This window comes from Rhopalosiphum padi, chromosome 3 (genome assembly GCF_020882245.1).
Source record: "Rhopalosiphum padi isolate XX-2018 chromosome 3, ASM2088224v1, whole genome shotgun sequence".
Lineage (NCBI taxonomy): Eukaryota > Metazoa > Arthropoda > Insecta > Hemiptera > Aphididae > Rhopalosiphum > Rhopalosiphum padi.
Window position 1 is genome coordinate 53889941 of NC_083599.1, and position 13452 is coordinate 53903392.

The window sequence follows — 13452 nt, forward strand, 5'->3', positions numbered from 1 at the left end:
AAAAAAATTTAATACCTAAATTAAAATAAACATAAAAATGTTTTTTTTATTAAAATATAATAAAAATGTATACGTATATAAAAAACTATTTAAAAGGAGGGACCTCGTTCTTTCACACTCTGCATAACTGCCAATTAGAGAGATGTCAAAATAGTGTACAGCCCAATAACAAATTATAATTGCTAGTAAATCTAAAAGTTTAAAAAAAAATAGCACCATAATTACGAGACTATTATGGGTAAATAAGTTGAGTATAGGTAAAATAAGTAGTGATGCACACTATAAACTGAAAACTTCAAGGTTTTAATTCGATGTAATTTATTCATACCTAACAACCGTAAGTTATTGATAACAATTTTTATTTTCAAACAATATTTTTATATTTTTATTTGAGCTAGTAAATTATCAAATAGTAATAAAAAGAAAAATGTTAATGAAAAGATGGTAAAAAAAAATATTTTTGCCATTTCGTAGGAGATTCGTGGAAAATGACGATTTAATGTAAGTAATATAGATAAAAGATGAAAAAATAGTTGTGTATTGTAAATTTTTGAATGCTTCAAAACATGCAGTGGTAATTTTGTTTCGTTATTTTAAGTAATCTATATTTTGAGTAAACGAAATTAAAAACGACGTTAATTCTGCCATACATATACCTAGTATAAAAGAAAATATTTAGGTATAGAAATGTGTTGTAATCTTAAATGGAATGACCACATAAAATGTGTAACAAATAAATTAAGAAAAATAATGTATGTATTTAAAAATTTAACAGATGTCTTAGAATTTAAGAAAATTAGAGTAGTGTATCAAGCATTAATAGAATCCATAATTAATTATGGTATTTTTATATGAAGAGGTACATCTGAAACAACTATTGATCAATTAAAAAAAATACAAAATAAAATACTAAAAATTATTCTAAAAAAGACTCGAGTTACCACACAAAATGCTTATAATAAAATTATATGAATGTACTACCAGTAAAAATAATATTTTATAAAGCTTCAGTAATTTATATAATTAAAAATAACCTTAAAACTTAAATAACTCTTAAAACTGAACATGAACATAATCTTCGACAAATATCTAATATCAAAGTAATAACTATGTACAAAAAATTAACACAATCCACATACTTATATATCGGTCCAAAAATTTACAATATATAACCGTTAGAAATTAAACAAAACAACTCTTTCAAGATTCTTAAAAAAAAAAATTACACTTTGATTACTACAATAACAAAATATAGACGACCGACTCACAATAAATGTATAGGATTATTGTATTATTTTCTTATATTAGTTAATTTATTTTAGTAATTATTGATAAATTTAGTATTATAAATATTTATTATTTAACTAAACAATTTTTTACACAATACTACATTATAATATTATATTATATAAACAAAGAAAAAAATATATACTTATTTATACTGATATTTTAATTATGTGAACATTTTTATTGCAAATTGTAATCTTTTAATTTTATATTTAGTAATTATTGAATTTAAATTTTAAATTGTGAACTCGTCGGCCACCACACGAACATGTTCAGTGGGGCCCATTATCTTCTTGAAGAATAAATAAAAATAAAATAAAAATACGACGATAATATTATTATAGATAAACAATAATAATATGTTTTTGATTGCACGCTTTAAATTTTTAAAAAGTAACTTAAATACTGAACTTATTCAGATAAATGCGATTATTGTCAACTGTTTAAGCAAAAATAAAATTATACAATTACAGTAGAAATAATAATATTGTTAATGTAATTATGTTCATGTACGATGTGTTGCATATACAATAGGAAAAATAATAATAATATTACCATTGAGTGTAAAAAAACTACTTATTATATTGTAATAATATACATAAATAGGTACATAATATATACTCAATTATATTATTTACCTTTTACTTTATTAGGATAAATTTATTTAGTTTTAATTTAACAAATGCACATAATTACATTTTAGAAACAGCTGATAAAACTTGTATTATTTTCCTTAAATTTTATTTTTTTTTTAAATTAGGTAAAATGTCATTTAAATTACCATGGAAAATATTGAATCAAAATTTTTTCATACATCATGCGCATACAATTTAATTTAGAGTGAGACAGCAACCAATAGATCTAGATTATTTAAATACATATTAAAAGTACAACTGTAAAAGTTTGAAGTTGGATTACCAAAGCATAATATATGCCATATGCGATAGAAAACCTTGTATAATAAGTTGCATCTCATTCTGTGACATTGTTACATTATACATAATAAGTATTTTAATAATATGTTATCGACTACATACATTTATACAGTGGCGGCTTTGGGGGTGAGGCAAGTGATGCGCCGCCTCACCTAAAATTTTGTAGCAAATAATACGCTAAAAGTATATTTCTTGACAATAACATTTCGCTAATAATTTTTAACATTTTTATGATTTTATTTGAAAAAAATTCTTCTTTACGAATTTTAATAATATGAATTATCATTTATTTTATTATAGTATAATATTATTTCGTGTTTATTACCAAAAAATAGCAATAAACCGATAAGAAATGCACGAAATAATAATTACGTAAGCAAATGCTCATATTTCAGCCGGCGGAAATATTCCGATGACGTCAGAGAGGCGATGTTGAACGTCGCCTCAGAATTGTAACTTGTGTACATTAATTACACACACATGCGAATGTACGCGAATGCGCGCGACTGAAAAGCTGAATAGCGCATGCGCAATGATCTTAGTGAGGCGACTTTTTCATCGCCTCTGATACTAAAAATAGATGGTTAGCCCGCAATCATGTCTGCGGCACATTCAACAATAACATAATATAGATATTATTGCATAATCATAAACCGATAAACCGTTATTATTGTCACAGCGCCTAATGAAACCAATTTCATTATTAGTTTATTAGTTTATATCTCGATCGTGTCGTTGGCAGTCGTCGCTCGTGTCGTGCTTTTTTGTTTAAATTCGTTTAAATTTTACTTGTGTTGTCAACTTGTGCTTTTCATTTAACATTTAACATTATGAATATGAATCCAGTGACAGACGAAGTTGTTATATTATTAGAGACGCCATTTCGACGTTGGAAGTCTAATAATAAAAATGATTTAATAAAGGTAGGTATGCCTATGCCGGCTTTGTCAGTTTTGACTCCTGACAAAAAATTAAGCAAGGTATTCTGTAGATCATTTAATTTAAATTTTTATAAACAACACTCATGGTTATGTGGAAGTCATTATTTACAAAAATTGTTTTGTTGGCCGTGTTTGTTATTGGGTAAAATTCAGTCTGTTTGGAATACTATTGGTTATTGTGATTTAAAAAAATTATCTAGGAGTATTCAAATACATCAATCATCAAAAGAACATATTCATAACCATTTAGGATTAAAACATTTAGAAAAAAATAGTTTTACTATAGTAGATATTGTTAATGAGCATGGTAATTTGTTTAAAAAAAATTATAATGAAAATGTGAGATTGAATCGTTTATTTATGGTGCACTTAATTGATTTGGTTATATTTTTGGGAAAACAAGAGCTAGCATTTCGTGGTCATGATGAGAGCAGTGATTCATTAAACAAAGGGAATTTTAAAGTGTTGTTTGATATGCATATTGTTAGGTGTTCTCAAGAAATACAAAATCATTATAAAAGTATAAAAAACACATTTTCAGGTTTGTCCAAGTACATACAAAATGATTTAATTTCATGTATTTCTGATTTTATAATAAATCAAATTAAAAATGAAATTAGGCAATGTAAATTTTATTCAATTCAAATTGATGATACTACAGATATCAGTCAAAAAACACAGTGTTCAATTGTAATTAGATATGTTACAGATAAATCTGAATTAGTTGAACGTTTTTTGGGTTTTCATAATGTTAGTGAAGATCGCACGAATCAAGGTTTATTTAATTTGGTTTATTCTGTTTTACATGAGTTTGATGTGGAAAATAAATTAGTTGGCCAATGTTATGATTGAGCATGTGTAATGTCAGGTCATTTAACAGGTTTACAGGCTAGAGTTAAAGAACTTGCTCCTAATGCTTTATTTACACACTGTTTAGCTCATAGATTAAATTTAGTATTGCAACATGGTTGTAGTATAAATGCTAAATGTCGTATATTTTTTGCTAATATAACTGGTATGGCTGCTTATTTTCACAATTCCACCTCACGTACTAATGTTGTAGATAATATTGTAGGTAAACGAATTCCTCAATTCGTTCAAACTAGATGGTCTTCACGTTCAAAAATTTTACATACAGTAGTTAATGAGTGGTCAGGGTTTATAAATGTTTTTGATTCTATAAGCAATGATCCAAAATCTTCATCTGAATCTATTTGTGGTGCTATAGGTCATTTAAAAAATTTAAAAACTTTTGAATTTGCTTTTTTAGCACTCATATTTAGTAATATATTTATATATACTGACAATTTATTTTACGTTCTTCAAAATAAGTCATTTGATATAGAATTTTGCTTAAGAAAAATAAATATAACATGTGAGCTTATAAATAAAAAAAGAAATGAGTCTGAATTTTTAAAATTATTTAATCAAGCTATTACTCTTACAAAACCTCCAAAAGCTACAAGAAATGAATCTAACAATCAATCAAATTTTAAAATATTATTTTATGAAATAATTGATAATATTCTAATGCAATTAAATACTAGATTTCAAGACACAAATAAATTACTTTTTTTACAGTTAGCTGATGTAACTAAATTTAAAGAATATTCTTGTAAATTTCCAGAAAATGCTTTAAATAATTTGAAATTAACTTATTCTAATATATTTTGTGATATAATTAAATTAAAAGTTGAATTGGAGGTTTTGTATAGTGATGTAAAATATCAAAATTTATTACATATTTATGACATGGTTAAAATTATTGAACAAGATACATTGAAAGACATTTTACCTGAAGTTTATAAGTTATTTATTCTTATTTTGACCATACCATCAACTAGTGTATCAAATGAAAGAAGTTTCTCTTGCCTCAAAAGAATTAAAACCTATTCTCGAAATAGTATTTCACAAATTCGTTTAAGTTCCCTCGCTATACTATCAATTGAAAAGTCCTTGATCTATCAACTTAAAGAGACAGAATCATTTTATGATAATATTATAAACATATATGCTAATCAAAAAGATAGGAGTATAAATTTAACATACAAAACATAATAGTTTAATATAGTTTTATTTAATTCATAGTTTCAGAACTTTGCATACTTAAAAAGTCTTTTTTAAGACTTGGTTTACTTAAAAAGTCTTTTTTAAGACTTGGTTTACTTAAAAAGTCTTTTTTAAGACTTGGTTTACTTAAAAAGTCTTTTTTCAAGACTAGGTTTACTTAAAAAGTCTTTTTCAAGACTAGGTAGTAGGTAGGTATAATGTATACTTAAAAAAGTCCTTTTCAGGACTACCGAGTTTTAAAATGTTCACTTTATTATATTATTTACTATACGAAACAAGTATATTATTATAGTTATAATTATTTTTATATTTTTAAATTCCATTATTATGAAGTTTAATTTTTGTTATGAAGAGAGGGGGGGTGATACATAAGTCGCCTCACCAAAAAAATACCCCCAAAGCCGCCACTGCATTTATAAATATATGTATGTTATACATGAACTATGTGAACTCATGGCATAAAAAAATATTATAATGACTCACTTATTATAGTCACTTGAGTAGATACATTTACTATTTTCATAAATATTATTTATAAACTTTTAGTTGAGTAATTTATTAATAAATAATAAAGTATTATTTGAAAAATTATTATACTGTAATATTAAGCATTATACAGATTTTATAATATTTTAAAACACACATTAAAATTTAAATTGATCAGTCTCTATATAAATTTTAACTTCACTAAAAAGTATGTTTAAGATTTATTAACTTGTAGTTTATAAACTTTACTGTTCTGCGATTATAATATATTACATGATTTAAAGTACAGTTAATTTATTTATATTATTAAACGGTTATATAAAAATCTTATAGCAAGGTAATACAATAATATAGTACAAGGATTAGCTTAACACATAACTTTAACTGCAAATTAACTTATAATATTAGTACTGTATAAACTATTTGTAACAGTTAATACTTAAATAAAATGATAATTAGAAATTTTTAAATAATAAATTAATATTATATTCTGTGCTTCAAAAGAAATTATTATTCAGAATAAAATCAAAATTAAAATAAAATTACATATACCTATATGTTACGCCGAATTCATGAAATTGCCGATTTCATGAAATCAGTAACGTTGTCGCAGAATATTTGGCTACCAAATTCACGAAATCGGTAAATTTTGTTTGCCGATTTCATGAATTAAGCAGACTTTTTTCTGCCGATTGCATGAATTCGGTAACATATTATTATGACATAATTACAAAAAGTGGATTATAAATAAACAATAATTGCACGCGTGCTGATCGCATTACCACCGCTTTACGCCGTAATCTTTATTACCTATGTTGATACGGTTGAACTTGCCGATCTTATTCCGTACAAAGGTCGTCGAACTTGGTCTCGAAATATCGCGATAAATGATAATCATATTATATCTTGAACACTTCGATTCATCTGGTGCTAATAGTGTGTGAAGTACGAACATTGAACGGTTCTATAAGTGCGCTTACGTTGCGAGATTACCTAATATTTTAATTATTTTATAACAACTATTATAACTATGGACTCTAAATGGACAGCAGAAAGAGATGCAGAAGCTGTTAAAATTTTAACTGATGACAGTTCTATAAATAAAGATAGACGGTATTATCATGTCCGTGAAAAATTTGAATTAATCGAGGTAGCTGGCGTTCGACGAGTGTGACGAAAGCGCGATCAACGCATTATGGCAGTAGTTGAAAATTTCACTAGTATTATTCGTGATATGCATGTGGCCAGTGGACATAAAGGTGAAACAAAAACACACAAGAAAATAAAGGAACACTATTCTAATATTACAATGGCTGCTGTAAAAGCTTACATTGCTAACTGTGAAAGGTGTGCGGAAAAATCAAAAAAAAAATGTACGCGAGGTGTTGTTGTGCGGCCTATTTTATCTTCTTCTTGAAATGAACGCGGTCAAGTCGATCTTGTCGACTTTCAAAGTTTACCGGACGGTGATTTTAAATTTATCCTTCGTTATAAAGAACACTTAACCAAATTTTCAATTTTCCGGCCATTGAAATGCAAAAAGGCTTCGGAAGTGGTCAAAGTATTATTAAACATATTTTTGACGTTTGGTTCCCCTCACGTTCTGCAGTCCGATAATGGTCGCGAATTCATAGCCGGTATTATAATTGAATTAGCATCATTGTGGCCCGACCTAATACTAGTAAATGGTCGGCCACGTTATCCACAAAGCCAAGGATCTGTAGAAAGAGGTAATTGTACGTTGAAGGATTCACTGGTGGCGTGGATGCGAGATAATAAAACTGCGGCGTGGAGTTACGGCATCGCCTTTGTACAATGGGGTGTTAATACGACATATCACTTTATTTTTTTTTTATTTTTTATATACATTTAATATTTATTATTACAATTTGATTTTATCATATTTCCAGCGTTTTATACATTTATTGAATGTTGCCGTGATAAAATTACACCGGTTATAGGATTATTATTAGTGGACTGTATGAATGTATAGAAATAAAATAAATAATGAATTTTGTTGTTATGAAATAGTAAGTAATTTAGATTTATTTAATGCTTTTAATTTTAAGAGCGGAGTCGACACTTTTGCGTTATAATATCTTTCGCGACTGACCATATAATAAAAATCGAAAAACCCGTCGGTATCCCAGACCGGCCAGGCCGATAACAATATCGATATACGGATAACAATAAACCGATATAATATAATACACATAATGATAACATTTGGCAATATAGATATCCATACGCAACATGCCGCCCGCCTTGAAACATTTGTTTTCAACTAATGATAATTACAATAAAAAATATATATAATAATAATATAATAAACAAATAAATAATAATATATAAAATAAGTTAAGATATAATAAATTTCGATATTTGATTATAATAAATACACAATTATAAAAGGTATAATAAATATTTAGTTATTTAGATATATTTCCATCAAAGGGAAGTGGACATAAGTTTCGCACTGCTCGTGTAATACAACCATTTACCAATTTAACTTCAGCTGAACGAATGATATCGTCGGGACCTCGTTGAACCTTCGTCACACGACCCAGCTTCCAATTTAAGGGGGAGATGTTTTCGTCTCGAACTAATACTACAGTATCGATATCTAACTTAGGTCCCTTCTCACCTGACCACTTTTTCCTCTCCTGAAGTTGATTTAAATATTCACGACTCCATTTCTTCCAAATTATTTGAGAATAATGACTTAACCTACGCCATCGCGTCAATCTGTTGGTTTTGACATCAGATATGTCAGGCTCGGGAATTGCCAGCAGAGAGTCACCTATTAGGAAATGACCGGGTGTCAATACCCCCAAGTCATTAGGATCGGTAGAAAGAGGTGTAAGAGGACGGGAATTTAAACATGCTTCGGCGCGCGTGAGAACGGTATTAAATTCTTCATATGTTAAATGAGCGTCACCTAGTGTCTTTCGTACTATATTCTTCATAGATTTCACGGCGGATTCCCATAATCCGCCGAAATGCGGGGAGCGCGCAGGTATAAATTTCCACTGTACACCATTGTTCTTCAAGACCTCATCCAACTTTGTTTTATGTTTATCGACTTGAAATAAATCGTACCATTCTTTTAATTTATTATTTGCACCGGCAAAATTGGTAGCATTATCGGAATATATCACGCTACTTTTACCTCGTCTATCAAAAAAACGGTTTAGCGCTCCGATGAAAGCCTGTGTAGATAAATCACTAACCAATTCTAAATGAGTCGCCTTGGTTGTAAAACATACAAAAATGCATACATAACCTTTACTTAAAGGAGCATTGCGACGTAAACTAGATTTAATCAAAAACGGACCAGCGAAATCAATCCCACATTTTAGGAACGCGCGAGCCGGTTCTACGCGGTCTGCAGGTAATTGTCCCATAATAGGTTGTACGACAATCGGTTTATATTTAAAACATTTCACACATTTATGCACTGTACTTCGTGCTATATTTCGACCATTTAGCGGCCAATATTGTAATCGTATCGTCGATAGGGTCGCTTGTGGGCCCCCGTGCATACATCTTTCGTGTTCGTGTTTAAATAATAAACGCGTAAAATGGTCATCTGCGGGTAAGACGATCGGGTGTCGTTGATAAATGTCTATCGAAGCGGCGTTCTTCAAACGACCTCCCACCTTTATCAAACCGTCGTGGTCTATAAATGGACACAGACGAAACAATTTACTAGACGCGCTTACGTTTTTCAATTTTATTAAATCTTTTATTTCACGAGGGAATGATCTTTTTTGAACACATCGTATAATAACAATACGCGTGTATTTAATTTCTTCCACGCTAAGCATTCCTGTTAACCTTGAATTTCTGTGTAATGCATTGTACCGAAAACGTAAACAATAAGCTGTTACGTGAATTAATTTGTTTATTGACGAATAATGATTAATTAAGGAAAAATTATCATTCAGCGTATTTGTACACACATTAGATATCGTTATCTCTCGAGCTTCGGGTATTTTTAATTTTGTTGAATTCGAAGACGTCTTTAGTACGGGATACTCTATTTCATTTTTAATTAGCCATTTAGGACCAAACCACCATAATGACAATGAACTTAATTTCGACGGACAACAACCGCGTGAAATAATATCAGCTGGATTTTCCTTGGTGTCGACGTGTGACCAATCCGCAATAGAAGTTCGTTCCTGAATTTCCCCAACACGATGGGCCACAAAGGTTTTCCATTTGGTAGAAGGGGAAGTAATCCACGATAAAACAATATTCGAATCAGACCAAAAATAACTTTTACTAATTTTCAAATTTAATTTTGGAACTATTTTACTCGATAATCTTGACAATAAAAGCGCTGCGCATAACTCCAATCGAGGTAAAGATATAACTTTTAATGGGGCCACCTTGGACTTTGCACATATTAATTTTGAAGTGTGCACACCATCCGAATTTGTACATCGTAAATATAAGCAACAGCCATACGCATTGATGCTCGCATCCGAGAACCCGTGAATTTGTATATTTACGATATCGTTTTTACACGTAATTTGTCGAGGTATAATTAGGTTATTTAATTCACACAAAGAGTTTCTATAGGTAATCCATTGTTCTTGAATCTCGTTCGGAAGCGGTTCGTCCCATTGTATTTTTAATCGCCACAACTGCTGTAACATAAGCTTGGCCCGTATAATAGCGGGACCCACTAGTCCTAATGGGTCAAATAGGCATGCGATTACCGACAAGATTTCGCGTTTCGTAATTCTACTTATGATTGTAAAATTATTTTGTTGCACTTCAAATTGTAACGTATCAGTGGTTGAGTTCCAAAACAATCCCAGAACCTTTGTTATCGAATTGTCGTCACTAATGGGGACCGTGTCTTTACTATCTTCTTTTATTGACATTACATCTTTAATTAAATTATCATTATTCGAAGCCCATTTTCGCAATTCTAAGCCTGCGGATTGCATTGTCTTAATTAGACCATCTCGTAATTGAACAGCTGATTCATAAGAATTAGTACCGCCTAAAAAATCATCCATATAAAAGTCACGCTTTATGGCCGCTGCTATTATAGGATCGACATTTTGCGAATCGGCTAGTTTATGTAAGCATCCGGTGGCCAAAAAAGACGCAGGAACGGTTCCGTAAGTAACCGTGTTAAGTTGAAAAATGTTAATATTTTCCTGTGGATTTGTGCGCCATAAGATTCGTTGAAATATTCTATGAGCTTTTGTTACCCAAAACTGTCTGTACATTTTCGTGATATCCGCGGACAATACGAAATTATGTGTTCGGAAGCGAGCGAGTATATATACCAAATCGTCTTGCAAAACCGGTCCTTTCAACAATACATCGTTTAAACTAACGCCGTTACTAGTCTTGCATGAAGCGTCAAAAACAACGCGAAGTCGAGTCGACGTACTCGCTTCTTTGAAAACCGCATGATGCGGTAAATAATATGCTTCTTCTTTATCATTAATTTGGTCGTCTTGTACTTGCTCCATGTGTCCTAAACTTGTATACTCATTCATAAAATGTGTATATTCATTTTTTAATTTTGTATTGTTTGCAAGACGACTTTCTAGGTTTAATAGACGACGCTTAGCGATATTGTAAGACTCGCCTAAGCGTAATGAATTTTCGCGAAATGGTAAATGTACTGTAAATCGACCATCTGGTTCTCTTATCACAGTTTTGTCAAAAATACTTTTGCATGTCTTTTCTTCAATAGTATAGGTGTTATCTCCTTCAAATTCTTCTACACGCCAAAATCGTGGTAACATATTTTCTAATGTCACGTTGGTATGTATCGACGCGGTGTAGCATATACTGTTATTTAACGGTTCAACCTTATGATTGTAAATTTGCGTAGGCCCCGATACTACCCATCCGAGTTTTGTTTCTTGGAATATTGGACCGTTCGGTACAGGTTTAATTCGACGTTCACTCATTAAATCGTAGAAATGTGTCGCGCCTATTAATAAATCAACTTTCTGTGGAGACCAGAATAATGGGTCAGCTAAGCTTACGTTCTGCGGTATGTGACCCGTATTATATATGTGTTTCGCAGGTATATCGTTCGTAATTTTCGGCACTACTAACATTTTTAAGGTAAAACTATAGTCGTTAAATTTCGATTTCACCTGAGCGATAACATATGAATGTGCATGCTGTACTGTTGTTCCGATACCACTAATTTGATGATTAGTTTTTGACCTTTTTAATTTTAAACATTGCACCAATTCTTCAGTAATGAAATTACTTTGTGAACCTGAATCTAATAAGGCACGACATAATGACGAACTTTTATTTTCACCAAATACTCGTACGATCGCTGTCGATAAAAGTACCTGCTCGTAGTTTTTGTCATGCGAGTGCGCGCTTATCGAGGAATTTACGTCAATTTGAGTTGAAGAGTGATTTGATTTTCCTTCCGTTATCGATCTCGCATCATTGTTGATTTTATGTTGGACAATATGCAGTAATGTATTATGTGTTTTTCCGCATTTGAAACAATTTCGGGATAAACATCTTTTTTTGGAATCATGTTTACGTAAGCATAATTTACACAATTCAATTTCATTAACCTTTTTAATACGATCGTTAATTGATAGTGCCAAAAACGTGGGGCATTTGTAAATAGTATGTTTTAAGTTACATATAAAACAGCTTACTTCGGTAGTGGTCGGGAATGCTATAGAAGTTATGCTAGTTTCATTGTGACTATTTTTACGATTAATGTTGTTTTTAATTTCCGATGTCGAAATAGTATTTATATTATTTATAAGATTTTTTGATGATTCTACTGCTTCTAAAATCTGTGCACGGTCGTCTAAAAATATCATTAAATTTTCGATCTTTGGAATTTCGGTTTTTGGCGATTTCACCTCCCATTCAGTTAGTGTGTTTGAGTCTAATTTTGAACATATTATGTGTATAAGTAGAGGTCCCCAATCGGTTGGTCGTTGCTTTAATGCTTCAAGTGCCGATATATGAGTACGCAGTGAATCCGAAAACATTCGCAAACTATCCGATGAATTATCTTTGACTACGTTTAACTCACAAATATCTTTGACATGACATTGAATTAATAATTTTTCATTATTGTAACGCGCAGTCAACGTCTTCCACGCGTGCTCGTAATTTATAGCCGTAGTTTCGAAATTTTTTATGCAATTTGCTGCATCGCCGTTAAGAGAAGAACGTAAATAAAAAAATTTTTGAATTGGTGTTAAATTACTATTTGTGTGGATTAATGCAGTAAAAATGTCTTTAAACGATACCCAATCATTATAACTACCATTAAATACTGGTATATTTAACGCTGCTAATTTTATGATCGACGATGTCGAATTAATGCTCTCTCCGTTGTTCGAGTTACGGAATGATGTTTCGTTTTGGTTTGCCCTAATAGAACTAATTTTTTGTTCGGCCTCCGCAACCGTCTCAAAAAATAAATTTTCAAAATCAATTCTATATTGTGAATGATCTGTTGTGCTAGTATTATTCTCTAATTCTTCAATCGCTGTTTGCACTAACTCGAAATTTTGCCAAGCTTCTTCTATTTTGAGCTGACGTGGTGGTATTTGTTTTATGTCGCAATCGGGTGATTTTAGATAGTTTTGAAACCGAGTTACTATAGCCTTTATTTGGCCGCGTCGCGCAATTAGTGTATTTATATCGGGTTCTCCCATCCTAATCGGGTGACGGTACTACGATACGAAATAGGAAAAGGAACT

The 13452-nt window shown here is 30.6% G+C and overlaps 2 protein-coding genes across 2 annotated transcripts; one reads left to right on the forward strand and one right to left on the reverse strand.

The window, feature by feature from the left end:
• The first annotated feature begins 3058 nt into the window (after positions 1 to 3058).
• Positions 3059 to 4015, forward strand: LOC132925188 (zinc finger MYM-type protein 1-like). Its single transcript, XM_060989601.1, has 2 exons — positions 3059 to 3704; positions 3825 to 4015. The coding sequence occupies exons 1-2, from the start codon at positions 3059 to 3061 to the stop codon at positions 4013 to 4015; spliced, it is 837 nt and encodes a 278-aa protein (XP_060845584.1).
• A 3698-nt stretch (positions 4016 to 7713) lies between these two features.
• LOC132925189 (uncharacterized) lies at positions 7714 to 13407 on the reverse strand. Its single transcript, XM_060989602.1, has 2 exons — positions 12520 to 13407; positions 7714 to 12300 (listed from the first exon to the last, which is right to left on the reverse strand). The coding sequence occupies exons 1-2, from the start codon at positions 13405 to 13407 to the stop codon at positions 8149 to 8151; spliced, it is 5040 nt and encodes a 1679-aa protein (XP_060845585.1). The 3' UTR covers positions 7714 to 8148.
• Between the last annotated feature and the right edge of the window lie 45 nt (positions 13408 to 13452).

Bases quoted from the DNA above. Each gene is read 5' to 3' on its own strand.
- LOC132925188 (XM_060989601.1), top strand. From the start codon at position 3,059: ATGAATCCAGTGACAGACGAAGTTGTTATATTATTAGAGACGCCATTT. The intron at 3,705-3,824 runs GTTTGTCCAAGT...ATGATACTACAG, and splicing joins TATAAAAAACACATTTTCAG to ATATCAGTCAAAAAACACAG.
- LOC132925189 (XM_060989602.1), bottom strand. From the start codon at position 13,407: ATGGGAGAACCCGATATAAATACACTAATTGCGCGACGCGGCCAAATA. The intron at 12,301-12,519 runs GTAGAATCATCA...CGTATTAAAAAG, and splicing joins GTGCACAGATTTTAGAAGCA to GTTAATGAAATTGAATTGTG.